Source organism: Oreochromis aureus, linkage group 16 (genome assembly GCF_013358895.1).
Source record: "Oreochromis aureus strain Israel breed Guangdong linkage group 16, ZZ_aureus, whole genome shotgun sequence".
In the NCBI taxonomy this organism is placed as follows: domain Eukaryota; kingdom Metazoa; phylum Chordata; class Actinopteri; order Cichliformes; family Cichlidae; genus Oreochromis; species Oreochromis aureus.
In genome coordinates, this window is record NC_052957.1 from 19,898,587 (window position 1) to 19,919,399 (window position 20,813).

Sequence of the window (20,813 nt, forward strand, 5' to 3'; positions counted from 1 at the left end):
CTTACAAACACACAAAAGAGACAGCAGTTTAAATGTGAAATCAGGAGGTACGATGCCAAACATGCAAGATAAGGTTACAATAGAAGGGTGAGACGCGTGCACGCGCACATTATTACATTACTAAGCAGGATGACACTAATTAAAAGGATGTGCCCGAGGGCCGCGTGAGGTAAAAAAGTGTTGGGGAGCGATAAAGGAGAGGCTTTTGTATCTAACATAGCAACAGTGCTGCATGACCACCGGTGCTCCGTGTCCGTGACAGCTGGGTCCATTTGAACTGACAGCCCGGCTTCGGCTCTCCATTGGTGGAAGAAGTCATCCATCCCGGGAGCGGGCCCGCCCCTTGTCCCCGACGCGGCACAGGAAAAAAGCCTTTGAAGTCGCGAGGGCGGTGCCGAGCAAATTATGCCATGTGGTGCTCGAGAGCGGCGTTTTTATTGGACGGCGGGAAAATGGTCACCGCCCGTTTTTGAAGGAATCCCTCTCTGATTGGCTCAATCGGCCACCCCAGATTCGCCGTGCGCGCGTTCACAGTTTTCCTATTCTCCCTCGCGAGTTACGTCAGCAGCGTGAACGTCTTTCCGTGACGCCGGAGCGATCCCTCGAACAATTTGCGGAAACGGCGTACCTACCATGCGCAGCGACAAAGACTGCGAGCCTGAAACCTATGGGGAAGGAATAAAAAAAGAAATTCCGTATCGTTGGACTCTGTGCTGAAAGACCAGTATTTTCAGAGGAGCTCACCGGCCTGGGGTCTCGGCAAAGACACCGAAATTTAACCGAGGCAAGGCTGGATTTAGAGTCGGCGTACGGCTAGTGAATTTGCTGAAGAAGACTGTAGCAGCTGGCAGATTTTCCGTTGGACCGTCTGTAGGCTAGGGTATAGCGAGGGAGCCGCCATGGCAGTCGGATCATTGAGCCTCCACATCGGGATATGAAGTGGAACTGCATGTGTCCCGAATCGTTAAGAAAACGCCGCATTTGTCACCGATCCGCACCGGATCAGCATCTGAACTAACCCTTCTTCATCTCCGTGAAAACGATTCCGCACCCCGAAAGAAATTACCGCTGGTTTTTAACCGTGGGGCCACAGGGAGAGGCCAGATTCATGACTATTTTAGTCGGATACGTGTCTTCAAAGGCCCGCTGAAAGAAAACCTGGAGCATAAGGAGGAAACGATGCTCTGATCGACCGTCGGTGGAAAAGAAAAGGGTCATTTAGTGGCGATACAAAGTAGTGTGAAGGATCCTGGGATAAGGGGATCTCTTTCTAGCTGACCTCCCTGAGAATTACAGTGATATTAATTTACTGTCACCCCCCCACCCCCCTTTTTGGGATTTTTTTTTTTTATTATTTTTTATTTTTGATGAGAAGGTTCGGCGAATCGATCAGCTCCGCCGTTTAAGCAAGTCACAGTCGAGAGAATCAAAGGGATCGTCGGATCATGTCGGGTCGGCCCAGGACCACATCCTTCGCAGAGAGCTGCAAGCCAGTGCCGCAGCCTTCAGCTTTCGGCAGCATGAAAGTCAGCAGTAAGTACTCCCGTGTAATTCTAGAGTGGCAGACTTTTCCTGCACGCACCAGGCCCACTGTGGGCTGCATATGCTCGCTTAAGTGTCCTCTCACTAACTAGGCTGGAAATGTGTCAAGTTAGCATACGGTTAGCTCCGGGAAGCTTATCTCTGTCATATATGTGTGTCACAGAGCGAGACTGGAGGCTGCTGAGCGGCACACACTGCTGCTCGCCCCGGTGTGGGCACACAGCGTTACGCGCTCTGTCTCGCCGCCCCGGGGCCGGTCAGCCGGAGCAGGGTTAGCAGGCCGCGCCGGGAAGGGCCGGGCCGGGCCATAGGAAGGTAGTGTTGGCACAGGCCCAGGTCAAAACCAAGCCTCCTTCTTCCACCGCAGATCCGGCCTGATTATTGTCCATTTGAATGTAGACTAGATCGCGTAGAGATATTGCCACACAGCACCAATCACATGCGTAATGGAGTTAAAGCGATAGGTCCGGTCTATTACGCAACTGTCAGAGCGGAAGGTGCGCCCGTAGTTGAGTCGGGCGAAACTGACGCGATCCTAAGGGGGGTGGTTTATTAGCCCTGTTTCCACTACTTCCACGGGCCGTGTCGCGACGACCGGAGGGAGTGTGACATCGCGTATCCTGTTCATGAAGCCACGGTGGCACGGTGCCGGAGACCGCTTATAGACTGGCTGCAGAGAGGAAGCCATGCGACTGACTAGGCCTGTCAGCTGAGCAAGTGGCGGGGTGGGGGGCTGGCAATGTTGGTGCTAGACGCCTCTCTTTCGTCTAGTCTATCCATCACCACAACGATCTCAAGGCAAGGCGCACTCGCTCCCATTCGCTCTGTCTATATGCTGAAGATACTACTGCTGTACTGGTTATATTTAATGGCCCAGTTAGAGCTCACTCAGATGAAATAACATCAAATTAACACTAAAAGTCGTTTCATTGAAATTAATTTATAAGTATGGCATCCTTATTATTAATGAGTATCGACTGTCGTAGATGGACACGTGCACATTTCCTAGTTACACCCCTGTCTTATCTGACACACAGATGGGTGTGGGTGGGGTGGGGTGGAGTGGGGTTTGGGGGCACGTACCTGTTAAGGAATGCTGACGGAGCCTTAAGGGCTGTGATGTGAGCATGATGTATGTCAGTCGGGTGAGGCCTGAGGCTCAGGCTCATGTCTGGGCCTTGGTGCTGGAAACCGATTAGTGCACTGTGACACACACACTCCAAACCCAAGTCTAATTCTTGTCTCGCCCCAGATGCATGTATAGGTCAGGTCTGCTAAATGTGAGAATTAATTTTTTCAGACAAAAGTTTTGGATCCTCAACTTGATTTCTTTTTCTCTCATAGAGACTCATCTGGTGACTCAGTACGTTATTATCAACTAAAATAATAAGCTGAACCTCTAGTTGCTCAATTAAATAGGTGTTTGATAATCTGATGTCTAACAGCAGGTGGTGTTCATCTCCATGGAGGAAAGTAGAGTGGCTGATTGCTCAGATGTCCCCTATTGTAAAATTTCAGTCTGTGAAGCATTTCATGGAACAAACCCTTCCCAAAGTAATTTCCACCAAAGTAAGCAGCTCTGGCAGCTTCAGGGCCTTCTGTACATCGCAGATTCTGGGCGTGGACATTAGTAAAACATTGGTGAAAATGGTGGGTTATATTCATTTAGACTTTTATAAACGAGAAGGAAACCAGCAATTGTAAAGGTCAGTGGATATATATGCAGAGGGCCTCTTAGCAACACATTGTTGGTAGCAGCATCCAAGCACCCAAACAGAACATTATTAAGTTCCCAATCTTTAACGATCAAGGATGATAGCAAATCTTCATTGTCGATTGTGCTTAATCACTGAGTTTTATTTTTTCTTGTAACAAGCAGCTACATATAATTTACATTTCTTTTTAGTTATTGTTTTAATCTAAGGTAGGATCTGCCACACAGAAGTATGTGGTACGCAGTTTCAGTTGTATCAAAACTGTACTTTGGACTATGTCACTTAGCTGGAATCTACCTAGACTTGTTTATCCTTTCCTCCACCATCCTATAACACACACACACTTGGATATATACTTGCGCTCAAATGTGTGTGTAATAACTTGGCTGATGGTCCTAAGCAGCTGTAGCCACTGCGTATGATCCTGGAGAGAATGCTCTTACCCCTCCTACACAGGCAGACGGAAACACACATGCATATACATACATACAGTACATTCACACACCCACACGAGCACCCTCAGGTTTTGTTTTTTGGGGGGTGAGGCAGCTGGCCAGGAACAATGAGCAGCTTGTTTAGCATCTCAAAGCAGCAGCTCTCTCTTCCTCTTTTCTCCTTTTTCCTTTCTGTCCCCCTCTCACGTTTTACAAGTGATGACGAGAACAAAATGAACTAATTATACTCTTTGATTCCAAACGAAACAGCAGGCTTACAGACAAGACGAGGACCACCGGAATCGCTCGGGGTTTAGAAGAGAGATGAGATCTAATTTTTGTATTTTTTTGTGAGTGAGAGAAAGAGAGAGCGAGAAAGCTAAATAAGATGAGTGTAGTAGTGCAGCAATGGCTCTGCAGGCTGCACGCTACCCTGACATCTACAATCCATGCACCAATATTATGTCTCCATCTCAGTGATTCTTGGCTAAGTTTGCTTTGCATTAGCTGTAACACTCGTTCCAGTAATGCAGTGAATTATCACGTCAGCTTTAGAACGGGGGGATTCTGCAAAATTGTCTGCATTACATGAGCGTCTGTCATGAAAGACACATGAATGCAGCACCAGTGGGGAAAAAAGAAAGAAAAATCTATTAATATTAATTAAAAAAATGAAGCACAGCAAGGAAAAAGTGACAGTGAAATATATAGCGTACATACTGGAGCTGAAGCAGAATGTCAAAATTTTGTATCTTAATTGCTCTCAACTTGCTTCTAGGCAGCCACCACACTTTAAAGCAGTGTAGACTGAAAAAGAGGAGGCTGGAGAGGTTTAGAAGAAAATGCAAGAGCTGTCACTGCCACTTCCTGTTACCTGTGTGAATGCAAACCCAAAAAAAAGGTATTGAAAAGTAGTAGAACTGTTTGGTCCAATGCGTGGATGCTTCTGCTTGCAAGGTTCAGGCATAATGTGGCCTAAATGTTCCCCTGACTCGGCAGCGTAAAATATGACACACATCTTGAGCAAGGTTTAAAATCTAAGCTTAGTGGTAAGCACGTCAGGTTTTAGTTACCCTAAAGGTTATAAAAATATCTCTGCGTGCACGCTTCGGGGCTTGGGCCTATGTTTAGTTGGGTGTTGATGCTTGGACCTAAGGTTTCCCAGCAGAACACTGCCCTGTAACGAGTCATCTACATATCTCCTGTCAGTAGTTCCCTTGCTGTAGCTGATTGGTGTACGAGTCATTGTGTGCAATTCTTTGCCAAAATTCAGAAAGCGATGGACACATGGGCTGTTTGGCAGGCTTTGCATTCTTTGACATTCACTTGTAGTGATGCAACATGAATGGTGTGAAAATTATTATTCACACTGCAGTAAATACATGACTAATTTTATGACTGCAGCTTGATTACTGCTGCATATTTATACCCCTGTAGTACTTGTAAAGATTGTGGCTGATCATGCTGTGGGAGTCAAGTGTAAAATTACAAAGAAAATTTCTTTGTTTAGACTTCCGTGACAGACAAAATACTAATGCATTAGCTCTAGAAGGGGAAGAACTGTGCTATGGCATTTATAAAAAGAAGCATCTTGTCCAGAACTTGGACCATGGAATAGTGGACCGTGGAGGATTTGTCTTTAGAGTTATGCCATGTTATTCTGTTCACTATCAGTGCCAAGGCACTACTGTATATTAATAGCTAGTAACTTTTTGAATTATCGTGTACATGCCACAATGTGAGTGTGGTCATTTTATGGCTAATGTTCTGTTTTGAGCAGCGATTAACAGATAATTTTAGTGGCAATATTATCTTTTTTGGGGGGGGTTAAATTCTGTTGGGCTGTGATTAAAAGACATTACAAATTTGAGAAGAGTTTAACAAAACAATAAAGATGTAATTAATATTTGCCAGCCACAGGAAGACTTGAGAGTCAGAACTCAAAGTTCTTCACTGACTGTGACTATGAGGAGACGTCCACACAGGGAGCAATTTGTTGTCACGAGGCGTTTAGAGGCCGTAGAAAGTCAGTGACACTCAGCCACTTCAAGTGACTACGGGCAAAAAAATCCCACTGGTGACGCGTTGAAGCGTCTACCAGTGAGAGGACAGGATACGGGTGATTGACATGACCTGGTAGGAAATACCTTAAAGGGTAACCTAGACAACTGGAACCTAGAATATATTCTATCGACCAGCTGTCAGCGTCAAACCAGTGATTGCTGCCCTGTGCGGATGCAACCTAACCTGAAAGGGCTACCCTGTCACATGTCAATCAACATGTCCTTCCCTCTCATTGGTAGCTGCTTAATTTGCTCGCCTTGAGTTGATGAAAGTTTAACTCAGGATCCGCCCACCTTGCATTGCCAGCAGTTATTTTGCTCTACATCACCTGAAGTTGCTGAATATTGTTGACTATTTATGGTCTCTTGTTGCCAAGATGCTGCTGGTTGCTTCCTTTGTGGATGCCCCTTAAAAGTATTTCTTTGCCTTCCACCAGGGAAAAATAAATGACAAAAAGCCTGAATAAAAGTGTTGCTTTTAGGCAACACTTTACAAACTTATCCCATAATAAGCTTCAAATGACTGCAAGTCCTTATTTATTATTCATGTCAGGAAAATTAAGATAATCCATAAGTCTGTAAGTTGAAAAGTTGTTTTTTTCCGCTTGATTTGATTTAGATGAACACAGATTAATTTATGACATTTGCTCATGTAGTTTTTCAGCAGCTTTATTAGAAATACAGGGTTGCACGTTTTATCAGCAGCAGCCCCACACGTGTCCTTCGACTGCTCAGCGGCAGTGTTGTTGTGCCCTCGTTGTGCGCACACGTTAGCCATATTCAGCCGTGGCCTGAACTAGTCTGCTGACCTGAATCGAATATTGATGCCGCTGGCTAAACGTCGCATTGCAACAACCGTCTCTGCTCTGTCACTTTGTAGATATGTAATACAGCATACGTACATGGAGCGATGCGCTGTGATTTATCTATTAACTAGTGTACTTGTTGCAGGCTGACTGATAAGTTAACAATCCCCGCACATGCTTGAAGCTGTTTGTTGTTGCACTGATTTCTCTGTTATTGGTGCAAAATTCATGTTCGCTTATATTTAAAGAACTCTTTACATGTAATAGAAGTTTTTACCAAATGCTTTTGTGTTTGTTGGGGATATTTTATTATGGGGATGGACAGATTATTGGTTAAACGTTGGTATCAGCTAATATTGGCCCTTTTGACTGTAGAAATATTGGTAAAAATGATCATGTTTATTAATGCCTGGATCTATATTTTGTCTTTCCAATGTTTTTGAGTTTTCTAAATGTTAAATGATAAAGTGATTACGAACTAAAATGCAGTTAAAGCAGTTAGGATTTTTTTTAAAATTATTATAGTAAAGATTTGCTTGTTTTCCTGGTTTACTTATTAGAATAAATAGGTGCCCTTTGCTTTATAGGAAGTTACATTTCTTCTCACATGTGAACTGAAGGTAATTCCTAATTGTGTGCAATTGTAATAGTTTCTCTAGTCTGTGTGAAACGGCGTCCAGTTAGTCACTCAAATGTCATTTGATCGCTTGGTCATTCCTTCCTTACGGCAGTGTGGGTTCCCAGTGAGAGGCTTGTATGTGTTTGTGAGCAGGCACAGACTTTTCTCACGGTTTGAGGAAGTGCAGAGGCGTCATAGAAATGGCCCTGTTGGAATATATGTAGGCAGAGTCATATTCCTCTCTGTCCGCAGTCCTGGAAAGTCTATTTCTGTTGGTACAGAATCTAGCTTTAGTTTCCCTTTCTAGACTTGGTCCTGGAGAGAGAAGCTGTCTGTTTTTCTTTTTTCTTTTTTTGGTTTCTCAGACCCCTCCACTGTTTTCTCCCATTTCTTCCCTATTCTTTGATTGTAATTGCATCTTTGGTAATGGGGCCTCTCGCTGGCCACACAGCAGCAGAATAAGGCTTGCAAACGCACATTAATAATTTTATGTCTGGATTGAGCCTGTGTGAGTGTCGGCGTCTGTGGGGGGATTATTTGCATCGAAATCAATGGCGGTGTTGGAAAATAAACTCAGCAAACCAGTGAAAGTAAGAAATAAGACTGGTTAACCTCCACACCCTTGGTTATGGTTTAAGGTCAAATGTTGATTTGTGGATTAGCGGTGCGGGGTTAATCAGCCTGAGGAAAATTGTTGATTCAAAACACACATGCAGAAAAACCCATGACCTGGTACTTTACTAGAAATCAGCATGACGTGCACACCCACTCAATGTGGGTGAACAGAGCGGCCTTCCAGAGTCCATCCAACCCCTGGTGTTTTCTGCCTACCACTGTGAGAAATGTAGGGAAAATTAGAGAAGAATGCGTTTGATATTTTTGACTTGTTTAGGCTCCTCCTCTGAAGTCTGCGTTAAGTTCAGACCTGCCCAGTCAGTTTCCTCTGTTTTACAGCTCTTTCCACTTGCGCTTTTTTTTTTTTTGTCTGTCTGAGGCTAAAGCTGATAGGCATGAGAGTAACACGGTTCAAATGTTCATCAGTAATACATGGCGGTCCTAGGCTGCGTTGTATGACTTGTGAATCGAGGACCAATTTGACGCTTTGATGACCAAAGACAGCCTGCAGCAAAATTCAGAAACGGTGTCAGAGAACGAGTTCTCACAGTGTGACCTACATTTAAAAGCCAGTCCATCAGAAATGAATCAATACACCAGTCAACTGTCGTTCTGAATAAAGTTCAGTTTGAAGATTTTTATTTTTTTTTATATTCTTTTAGTTTTTAAATGCTTGGAAGCATTGCTGCAGTGGTCACACAGTCGTCTGGTTTTCTGTGAAATATCTTTGGATTTTAAGACGGTGAGCTCTGAGACTCTCAGGATCATGAGCGTTTTTACTCCTGTTTCATGTATTTCTGACAAAATAATTAGGAGAGAATATAATAAATAGATCAAAACATTGGGAAAATCAATCTACTTGGATCTGAACACTTGTGTGTTGCTTGTGTCTTTGTCTCTGTCTTCAGGGGACAAAGATGGCAGCAAGGTAACAACAGTTGTGGCCACTCCAGGCCAAGGCCCCGACCGGCCACAGGAAGTCAGCTACACGGACACCAAGGTCATCGGCAATGGCTCATTTGGCGTCGTCTACCAAGCTAAACTCTGCGACTCTGGAGAGCTGGTGGCCATCAAGAAGGTCCTGCAAGACAAGAGGTTTAAGGTAAAACTTGTTATGACTGAGAACAGCTGCAGGCATAAATGACGAGTGTGCATATAAACGCAAACTCGATGTTCACCCTCCAAATCACCCTTTTTTTTTAAACAAAGAAATTCATGCAATCAGAGTCGAGATGTGTGGCATTAATGAATGTTATTGGGTAACCGTGAAAGAGACATGAATGGGGTGATCTTTCACACGAACGGGAGATCAGAGAAGCTTTGAAACAAAAGAAAACAAAAGAAGAGTGGGAAAGTTTGTCATTCAGCACATTCCTACTTTAAAGCGTGTCTTTTCTTCTTCTTGCAGAGAATGTGCATGTTTGTGTAGTAGTGGAGCGGAGGTCTTTTCTCACACCAACAAACTCAAACACATAAATACTCAGTCATCCGTCAGGTTGCAAACGTCATGTTTCCAAGTAGAGCTCTGCTGGAAATCTCCTCCTGTGCTTTGGATAGATTTGACTGATGGCTTGTTGTTCCTTCATTTGGGCAACATTGTCTTTGCTCCACTGGTTCATGGCCTCCGCTGAGTGTTTTTGGGTGGAAATAAGTGTCCTGAGGATCATGCGGATAGGATGTTTACATGAAACACACAAACTTGATAATAAGATGTATATAAGCAACATTAGCTGGGATTATTTGTGAGTGCTTAGGATAGCATATTTGGGTCTCTCGGACTGGTTAAGGGTTTGTCCTTGTTTCAGAAATCAGGATATGATGTTTATGTGGCAAAGACAAAATGGGATACTTCAAAAACTCATGTTCATATAAACAAACTCATTGTCCCTGCCACTAGACCTCAGAAAGCAAAGCTTGCAGGGTAGCTGTTTAGAGTTTCATCAAGTTTAAAGGCTTTAAAAAATGAGCTTCCACAGTATTTTAAGTGTGTGATCAGGCTGAGGTTAAACTGGGTAACAGCTCAAAGTGTTAAGCTTACAGTTGTTTTTTTTTTTAGTATATATAGAACATTTGTTAAATCTTACCAAGCTCTTCCTAACCTTTTTCTGGGATGCTTCACTTAAAAAGCAGCCATAAACTCTAACACAGGGATCAAAGTTTGATTTTTTTATATTATACATTACCAGGATACCATCAGTCAACTTTGTTTCACTTTCACCACAAAAATTATATCTGTTAACTTAGCTGGGCTCCACATTTTTACCCAGGTCACCTACACTGGTTCTGTTCCTCACCACTGAAGCCAGTGCAGTCTAATTAGGGATGTTATTGGATTTAGTAATACCAATACTATTATTGAGTCTGCTTATAGGGCTTATTCTTTATTGATTCTTTTATTGATTGTTGATCAATTTTCTGAAAAAAGGAGGCCCATTCTTGTTTTCAGCAGCCAGTATAGCAACAAAATATAAAAATAGCTTATGTTAGACTCAGGTACTCAACATGCGATCATTGCTAAAGGACGTTATTAAGCTTGCAGGTGTGTGATTATGATGTACTGGACAGTTTAGTAATGGTTCTTAACTGGAACTTGGTCTTTGAAATGTAAATCAAATTTTAATGTAAATTATTTTGCTCTGCGTCACCTTTCATCTATAACATTTGGTAAACTATAGTAGTCGCATGTTTCAGTTTCTTTAGGCTCCAGTCACGCAGGATAGAGATCGGTCGGCAACCCACTGCAAACTTCAATTCAATTCAGTTTTATTTATATAGCACCAAATCACAACAATAGTGGCCTCAAGGCGCTTTATATTGTAAGGTAGACCCTACAATAATACATACTGAGAAAAACCCAACAATTATATGAGCCCCTATGAGCAACCACTTTGGCGACAGTGGGAAGGAAAAACTCCCTTTTAACAGGAAGAAACCTCCGGCAGAACCAGGCTCAGGGAGGGGCGGGGCCATCTGCTGCGACCGGTTAGGGTGAGTGAAGGAAGACGGGATAAAAGACATGCTGTGGAAGAGAGCCAGAGATTAATAACAAGTATGATTCAGTGCAGAGAGGTCTATTAACACATAGTGAGTGAGAAAGGTGACTGAAGAAGAAATACTCAATGCATCATGGGAATTCCCCAGCAGCCTAAACCTATTGCAGCATAACTAAAGGAAGATTCAGGGTCACCTGATCCAGGGCTAACTATGCTTTAGCAAAAAGGAAAGTTTTAAGCCTAATATTAAAAGTAGAGATAGTGTCTGTCTCCCGAATCCAAACTGGAAGCTGGTTCCACAGAAGAGGGGCCTGAAAACTGAAGGCTCTGCCTCCCATTCTACTTTTAAATACTCCAGGAACAACAAGTAGGCCTGCAGTGCGAGAGCTCTAATAGGGTGATATGGTACTATAAGGTCATTAAGATAAGATGGGGCCTGATTATTTAAGACCTTGTATGTGAGGAGCAGGATTTTGAATTTAATTCTGGATTTAACAGGAAGCCAATGAAGGGGAACCAATATAGGAGAAATATGCTCTCTTTCTAGTCTCTGCCTTTTTTTTGATTAACTGAAACCACTGTAAGCTACAGGAAATGCTGGTGAGTGGTTGCTACCTCCTTGGAATTGTCTTGGTTACAATCAGATAGCTTGTAGTTTGGAAGAGAGACGCAAACGTGTCTACAAACAGCGCCTCTGCTCACAGACTGGTGGTGAAACTGTGAAAAGTACAATACAAATGGAAATGAAGAGGGTTAGCCTCGAAAGTAGAAGCTACACCTTTATGAAACATGTCAGCAGTAAAGCTTAATTTAGACTTCTGCAGGAAATTTACGTCTTAACTTACATAGTAACTCCTTTTATCTCCACACTGCAACCTTTCACGCCACTCGAGTGGTTGTGGTCGTCGACCCAACATGTAGTTACATTTCTCGGGAGGTGCCTGTCTGGTTACGTAGAAGGCTGTGGCCTAGGGTTAAAATAGGATTCCGGTTATTGCGTACGTTACAATGTAGATCTGACGCAGGAGTATAATTTACATGTTAGGCTTAAACTTCTACTTTGAAAGTGAACTTTGTCTTTGTGTCAATGCAAACTAAGGGTGACCATGGCTGGATTTTTTTGTTGTGTTTTTTGGTGCAACGCTGTCTTCGCAACCGACAACCCCTAGCGACAGCCAGCAACCTCCAACAACTTGTCAGCCAGGTGGGGAATACACATTTTTCCCGGCAACTGAAGGTTACCAGGGGCTCACCAGCAAACCTCCAGATTTGCTGCTCTCCCAACTATAACTGAAAGTCACGCCTTAAAAAAATGAGTGCACTATTGTCGTGTGAGACTATATATTTGTCATACACACAGACAGCCAATACAGTAACAACTACCAACTGAGTTGGGGTTGGTTTGAGTGGGCTATTCCAGCCTAAGCACAGCAATTACTTTGCAGCTCTGAATGGACTCAGACGCTTAATTTCTAACCTCACAGGCAAAAATAAGAAGTTTTTGCGATGATTAAAGGAGACACATTTCAACTGTAAAATTACTGCGAAAAACAATTTATACCTTACATCTCTGACCTTGTGATGCTGTAAAGTCTGTGTACATTTTACCCATAAGCTTTTATTTCACTCTGTTACAAGAGATGCTTTAATTGTAGACATTTGACTAGGGGGAAAAAAAAGCACAGACGTTACTAAAAATAGCAGTGGCTATGTCGTCAGAGAATGGTTCCAGTAAACAATGGCTGCAAACCAGGAGAACCCTGAAGCAGTTCACATTTACATGCATTTAAACGTAAAACTGAAAATACAAAATGAAATGCTGGCATGAAGAAAAAAGGAAAAAACGAACTAAAACTGTGTATTGACAACGATAAATGGGTAGGTTATGTGTCATACTACATACATACCCCCATTATAAATAAATAAATAAGTAGTATGTCTAATGGGAATAAAGTCTGTTAATATTTGATTTAAGCTTGGAAGGCAGAGCTATTCCCTTCTCGCTCATCATTTTATGTCCGTGTTATTCTTAGGAGGAGAACGCTCACTGTTATCTTGTAGACTCCCATCCTGCTGCTCTTTTTGTTTTTCCCATAACTGTGAGAACTGCTCACAAAGTTCAGTCAAATGTATTTGCCTGTAGCGTTTTCACCCAACTGGTACAGCTAAATGCTTGAGCAACTCAAAACCCTGGGTTTAACCTGTTGGAGATTCAGCAGAGTGTTTTTTTTCCTCAGGATGTGCTAGTCCTTTGCTCTGTGAAGCCAGACAAGATGAATGATCTCACTTAATGGTGTAGGGGGTCGGACATCTGCCACCAAATTCGCGGTGCTCGTTACGGACGCTCACACTGTCTTTTTGTGGCACTGCGTGCCGGCCCCGGTGAAGTCACATCCTGCTCTTCCTGTTAGCCTGTGGTTAGCATGACGTGCTAGCTGCCACCTCCTCTTTTAAACAGCTCAGTGAAGCTCACGCTGTTTTGATTGTTCAGTTTCCTCTTTAGAGAAGACCCTCTGCCTCAGCTGGCTGTCGCTCTTTCCGCCTCGTCTTTCTCGCTGCTTCATCTGCACGTCCTCCTCATGAACAGCTTGTTAGGAAAAATGAAGCAAATGAGGGCTAAGACTCTTCACATGACTGTCAAGCATGCAGCACACACACACACACACACACACACACACACACACACACACACACACACACACACACACACACACACACACACACACACACACACACACATAAACACCTGCGTTCTATTTTCTTCTCCCCCACTTCAAAAGCCTTTTGTCCACACTTCTGCTTTTTTCCTGTCTGATTTAGTGCTCATCTGTGAAGTGAGCGTGGGTCGAGTAAACCATGCCAGTCCAACATGTGTGAACGTTTTATTTTCTCTCACTGGCACACACACGCACGCAACCAATTCAAGTCAAGTCAAACAGGGTAATCATGTGAATAGGCTTCTGGTTTAACTGTGAGGCAGCTTTGGTGGGCTCACAGTGTTCTTGTTGTCCATTATGGGATGGGTCCTTCTCCCTTCCCATCTGAGGGATCACATATCAGCCTATCGGAAAATGGATGCTCACATTAGAACGCGCTCTCACACAGACCGAGCGCACGCCTGATGGCAGATACTTGTAAAAATTATTAACGAATAAAGAAAAATGGAAAAAATAAGAAATCCTGTAAATACTCTGTAGCTGAAACCTGATCGATTTAACCCCGTACATGTTTAGTTTTTTTAATTTATAAGTGTCTGTTTGACAGTTTTGAGTAGCACTCATAGAGAAACCCCTTTGTTCTTTTATTTTGGATGATTTACAGTTTGAGTGGGCCTGAGAGGGACCACATGTCTATTTTAATTGCATTTAACTTATACATCAAAAACATTTCTTTTCATTAGTTATATTTAAACCACATCAGATTTATTACTGTTTCGTTTGTTTGATTGTACAAGTACGTTACAGTATTTATAATCAACTTGTGTTCTCGCACAACGACAGCTAGGTATCATTGCCACACACAATCCAAAATCTTCATTGTTGCTGTAGGAAGCCATTTAAAACGACAAACCCAAGGGGCTGGTTGACTCGTCTGGAAGTATGAGATGGGATTAATTAGAGTGGGACAGGGCTCGTGTTTGCGAAGGTTGTATTGTTTTGTGGCTTTGGCGTTTTCAATCTTTTTGGGAGCTGGATGTAGCGTGGTTTTGGCAGCATCAGCTGCGCGAGGCGCTCAGGTGTAGTTCTTGCAGCCGCCTCAAATCAAGTCATTTTTCTCTCTTTTCTCTCAGTCTCTGCTGTCTGTGCCGCTCACACTCTGGGGGATGATAGGTCAGCAGGATGGACTGCAGTATAACTGGAGCTGGGTTGGGCTTTACTCGACAGCCTTTCCACTCCTCCTCCATATGCTACTGTCTCTCTCTCTGTCTCTCACACAGAGACACACCCTCGGACACTCCAGCACAAAAAAGACGAGGGCGTTGCCTGCGGCCGGTCTTTGACCCCGTGTGCAGTGATGTCACTTGGTGATGTGGGGGGTTGTGTGTGTGTGTGTGTGGTTGCCGTGGCTGCGTAAAGGGTAAAAAAGCAGGGGGAAGACTGTGGGGATGATTTGCATCAGCTTAAGTGAATTAGACTGGGGGGTTGTCTACAGGAGGCTATTGAGCTACCAGATGCTCTGTTGTGCTGCTGTTGTTTAGGTGGAGAGGACCTAACCCTGCTAACGCGACATGGGTTTAAAGCCTTATAAAGACAAGGACAGCTGCAAGCATCATCCCGACCCACGTAAGGGACTTTTCATGAGTCACAGCTTCAGACAGACAGTTCAAACCACGCACTGTTTTGTCAACCACGTTTATCCATATTTCTTTTTAAGAAAACCACAGATTCAAAGGCAAAACTGTGAGCTTAAATCTTTTGGATTGTGGAATTGGCATTTTTTTGTGTTGTTGCATGTAATGAACAAATTTACCCATTCTGCTATCTTACACTGAGCGGCAAAACCAGACGATCCCAGTCTGGAGGCTTTTAAAGGCTTTTGGAATGATCGTCTCGACTTGGAAATAAGCAGTTAAACAGTTATCAAAGCCATTGATAAATAATACTATAAATTTCAGTTAATCATTAGATTAGTCAAAGAGGAAGAGTCAATCTCTAGCTGCTGTGTTATATACTAATAGTAGCACTGATGTTAAGCCTCTTTATTAAATAAAAGCAAAGAGATGAACCTTCAGTTAGTAGTTGTGTATCCCTACTTAATGTGTTTTTACTCCCAATGATACTAGACAATTTGTGGATGGATAAGTTGCTTAAAAGCACAACAGAGTCTCTTAACTTCGTAGTTTCAATCGATCACTCTCTGTTTAAAGTCCAAAGCTCACAAAGTAGTTTCCTTTGACACCACATATGCATCCAATTTAAACAACACAAAGATGATTTGCGTGCAGTGCTTCTAAACCAATCCTGAAACCTGTCTTTAGACAAGTTCAGTGATTCGGGTTATCAGCAGCTCTGTGGTCAGCCACCTAACTGCACATCTTGCAAATGGCTTTAAATCCTTTTTCATCCAGAAACCAACAGCAGAGTCTCTGATGTTGAGTGGTTGACACTTGGTCTGGTAGCTTGTTAGTCAGCTGGACAGTCATGCAATTCTGCGCTTCCTTAATAACTTTGTCTGTGAATTAACTCTGTAACCAGTTTGGTTACAGGGGAATTAGACAGTAAGCTTGAACTACTGCTGAATTTCTTTGAGTGGAAATGTATGCCTGAATTTTCTCAGTAAAAGCATGCTGCATACTGATGTCATTGTAGCTATATTTGCCATCTTTATGTCACAAAAGTCACAGCGCTTGGTTTCTGAATGTAATCATGTTTTTCCCAGAAGTTGCTAGCCTTTATCAAATACCAAAAAAAAAAGTGAATGTGGGCGGCAGTTCTTTTGTACATCTACAAGTGGACAGCTTCATTGAAAACCCACATCACAGCTATAGCATATGCTGCTCTAATAAGTTTCTAATTGAAAATATTAAAATGCACTCAGTAGGGTGCACGCACCATTCAACTTGCAGGACTTCTAACCAAAAGTCAGAATATTACGTACGGAGTCCACTTCACTGCTACACACTGATGGTGTGTTTCTTTTTCCACTTTGTCCCTGTGCTGAGCTTTCTTCTCTGATCTCTGTGTTAGTTCTCCATATGCTTGCTACCCTCCATTTCTTTCTCGACACTGGGGCCACACAACGTTACACAAGCACTTTAGTCAACACTGAGCGCTGTGGAAAAGAGGAGGAAGGAAAATGGAGAATGGGAGCAAATGTGGACTATAATGGAGCTGTTAAAGCTTTTCGTAATGCTTGAATTCCTGCCCAACCTTGAGAAAATCCATACGCCTAACCTTTTTATGTATGGAAACACTGTATATGAATACAGATGGAGTGGTCTGACATTTTTTGTAGGCCTGGATTGTCTAACTACAGGGCCCAGAGCTTTGCTCAAACCCTTCTGAACATCTTTTTTTGGACAACTCTTTTCCTGGGGCCATTTTCTGTAGGTGCTGGTGCTTTAAATGAGAATGGATGCATGCAACTTTTTTTTTTTTGTTTGCTTTCTTCCCCTCCCTGTGGAAGTGTTTGTCTTGGTAACACGCTGACCTGTCACAGTGATGTTATTGTGAATAAGGTTATTGTGAAACCAGTTGACTAATGGTATGCGTTTTCTGTCATAAGACAGTCATAAGCAATATAAGGTTGATGGTTTATGTTAAACGTTTGGCTTGTCCAAACTGCACTCGTTGCTGTTGAACCCACTGAGACTGACACGTAACGCTTCTGGTTAAAAAAAGCTCAAAAGGAACTCTCCACAGTGTGCTAAAGGTTCAGTGGAAAGCTTTCATGATCTCCTGACCCTCTTTAGACCAACTGTTATGAAAGCTGTCTGAAGCATAAACACGACGTATCTCTCATGCTTTTTCTTTTTTTTCTTCTTTTGTTTAGAATCGTGAGCTGCAGATCATGAGGAAACTGGACCACTGCAACATAGTCCGCCTGCGCTACTTTTTCTATTCCAGTGGAGACAAGGTGAGTCGGCTCGGTGTGCTTCTTCTAATTCTTCATCTGACCGTGGGAGGATGCATATTTAATTATGCACAAACATACAGAGAAAAATATTAACTAGCTTGTGGCTGAGGAAGCGTATTCAAGGACGAGTGAAGTAATACATAAAGAAATCCTTACTTTGGTTTTCTAAAATAAGGTGGTAATTTATAGATTCCTCTTTAATGGGCCTTTTTAAGGTATCTTGGGGTTTTCTAAACAAAATAAAAGAAGATCTAAAATTCAGTTTATGGACTCTGATTGCAGTAGCATAACACATATATGTAAACTAAATGTGCTCTGTGGACTTAGTATATCTATACTGTCAGAAGTAGTTTAACATTTTCTAGCTCAATCGACTTGTTGTGTGTTTAAAGGGACTGGACTTATAGCATCATTTATTTCATTGAGTCCCATTCACAGTTCATTTTGTTTTATCTTGGAGTCTCTTGTTTTCCTGTTTTTTATTTATTTATTTTATGTTCTCTCCTGGCCAGCTTAGCTGTAATAAATACAATAGTACATACCTTGACTGGAAAGTCCCTATCTGTGCCCTGCTGTCGGTCTTCGCCGACCATCAGAGGTCCCCTGGAGACTACACGGCTGTGCTATGTCATTCAGCTAGCTTACAACGGGCAAAGGTCTGTGTGTCAAATATAGAACCACGTGGACTTGGCTCACATGCTGTCGGGACTATACTCATGACACGGCAGTTAGGAATGCTTTCCTGTTGCTCACCTAGCGACACCAAGGAAAGCTGTTAAGGTTTGCAGGGGAGTGGACGGTGAGATGGTCAGAGGGCATCTGCTAATTATAGATCCACTCGAGCTCTCCCTTCCGTGCCGTGCAGGCTCCAGGCCTGTCACAGGCTCTTGCCACACGCCCACTGACCTCTGGGAATCTGTAATTCTTGGTATACTGACACAACGCCCGCGGTGACATGTTACACAAATCACCTTACACACTGCCAACTTTTTTTTTTTATATTGCACAAGATTCATGTGACTGTACGATTGCATCCACCTTTACATCACTTTCTTGTATAAGTCCCCCCCCCCCATCCTCTCCTCACCATGTCTAATTATGGAGACTGGCACCATGTTTTTGGTATGGGATTTTACCACCCATAGAGCTGCTGAGAGGTAGTGAAGTAGCCAAAAGGCAATGTGAAAGGGATGGAGAGTTTCAGGCATGTTGATGGATTGATGGCAGATGGGTTTAAAATAAGTACGGGAAGAAAAAAGACACAGACAAAGAGATGACATGAGAAGAGGTCAGGTGTTTGTAGGAGCCACTGGTGTCCTGAAATGAGGGTTCATGCTGGGTGCAGCTGTGAGACAGGCAGGGACTGTTGCTACAGTAGCTGTCAGCGTGTGCACAGGTAGTCTTATGTAAGTGCTGGCATGTGGCGTGCCTGATCCACACAGTGTGCTTTTGCTTTTACCCTTTAACCACTTGTATAATACTGTGTTTAAACAGAAGGCCGCCGGTCCAAACAGCGTAGGCAGGGAAGCAAATAGTCGCTTGACTTTTAACTATGAAATCGCAGTGAGGGTGCATGGAACGTACTCGGCTGACATGTAGCTGCCCTCTGCTGCATTTCTTCTTAAAATCACATATATTTACACACCGATTGCTTTCAGTAACATGAAAAAATTAAGATAACATTCTTGGCAGCACTACGACACTGACACTACGGGTTTTTTCTGTTGTAACAGACTTGAAGACAAAGTTCAGTTCATTTTCAGGTTACTGACTGAACGGTGATTAGAAATATGAGAGGCAGAGTTCAAAAATCAGCTAATGAATTGTTCATAGGTGAAGAATCTGCATTAAAATGAACTTGCACACTCACTTGCCACTTCCACTTGGCACATCTAGCACTAGGACCACCTACCTTAATTCTCTGTGTCTTAGAATAAATAAGCCACTTGAAACATTCCTCACTGATTTTGGTCCATGTTGACATGCTGTGGTGTTTTAACAATGCTCAGCTGGTACTAAGGGGCCCAAAGTGTGCCAAGAAATACCCCCCTCATCCTTACACCATCATCAAGCCAAAACCACTGATAGCAGGCAGGATGGATCCACAGACCTCTCAACAGAAAGTGAGGAATCTTAGGCCATCCGGTATTTTTTCCCAATCTTCTGTTGTCCAGTTTTGTTGAGCCTTTGTCAACTGTAGCTTTAGTTTTCTGTTCTCAGCTGACACGAGTGGCTCCCAGCGTGCTCTTTTGCTGCTTTAGCCCATTTCCTTGAAGATTTAATGTGTTGTGCATTCAGAGATGCTCTTCTGCTTGTTTTATTTGAGTTACTGTTACCTTCCTATGACCTCCAAGAAGTCTGGCCATTCTCCTCTGACCTCTGACAAGGATCAGGATATTTTCGCCCAGAGAACTGCCCTTCACAGAATATTTTCTTTTTTTCAGACCATTTTCTATAAACCCTAGAGATGGCTGTGCGGGAATATCCCAGTAGATCAGCAGTTTCTGAAAAACTCAGCCTGTCTGGCACCAACAACAACGCCACATTCAAAGACACTTGAATCAGTTTTCTCCCCATTCTGATGCTCAGTTTGAGTTGGTGCCATATGATTGACTGATTAGATATTTGCATTAATAAGCAGGCAAAAAGGTGTAACTTTAAAAAGTGTATGAGTTTGTTGAGGACTATGAAATGCAGACAGTTAAAAAAGAAGAGAAACATAAGAGTAGACTTGTACATTACAATGCTGCAAAGAAATAGTAACTTAATGATAGAGCTGTGACTTTGGTTAATGTCACACATTAGTGTTGCAAATCACTTTGATCATGTCCAGTTAATTTAATGATGTGCAACCGATGCACTTTTCTAACATGGGCATTGTAACATTGCTGACTTCAACAGTGTCTTAAAACTGACATCATTATGTGATTCAGACAGGATGGGATTCAGGAGGGATGTGTAACGATGAGTTTTCTTAACATGGAACTCATCTGTACCCACTTTAGACTTTAGTTAACACATCTTTTTTTAATATACTGCAGCTTACAAAGTGAGCAAATCAAAGTACACTGTGTCACATCCTATTAGATTTTATTGTTATTGTTTTGTCAAAAACCCAAATCATATTTATTGCTCCCACTGAGTCTTGTTAATCTGTTATACTGAATGATACTGAATTGGAGGCCCTAATCTTTGGTGTCCACTATTTCTTCAAAGTCTTCTCCACATTTATAATCAGTCTGGGTGATTAAGAATGTAACACTGACTAGTTGTTTGAGGCATACATTCTTCTTCTTCTTCTTCTTCTTCTTCTTGTGATTCTTCTTCTTGTTATTGTTATTGTGATTTTTTGTTTAGGGCATTTCTCACATCAGTCTTTCCTTTTTCTTTTTTTGTGGGCTCAGAAACTGGCGACTAGAGAAACCACAGTCTAGTGCGTGCCTCTCCATT

The 20,813-nt window shown here is 42.7% G+C and overlaps 1 protein-coding gene across 3 annotated transcripts in view; it reads left to right on the top strand.

Annotated features, from left to right (window-relative positions):
- The first annotated feature begins 33 nt into the window (after positions 1–33).
- gsk3ba (glycogen synthase kinase 3 beta, genome duplicate a) overlaps positions 34–20,813 on the top strand; it is a 34,217-nt gene continuing 13,437 nt past the window's right edge. The window contains exons 1-3 of one of the 3 annotated variants that reach the window (XM_039600038.1): positions 34–1,533; positions 8,703–8,896; positions 17,280–17,363. In XM_039600038.1, coding sequence (XP_039455972.1) covers positions 1,446–1,533; positions 8,703–8,896; positions 17,280–17,363 — 366 coding nt within the window. In that variant the 5' untranslated portion in view covers positions 34–1,445. The remainder of the gene's footprint in view (positions 1,534–8,702; positions 8,897–17,279; positions 17,364–20,813) is intronic. The other 2 variants (XM_031734563.2, XM_031734564.2) reach the window with 2 other exon arrangements.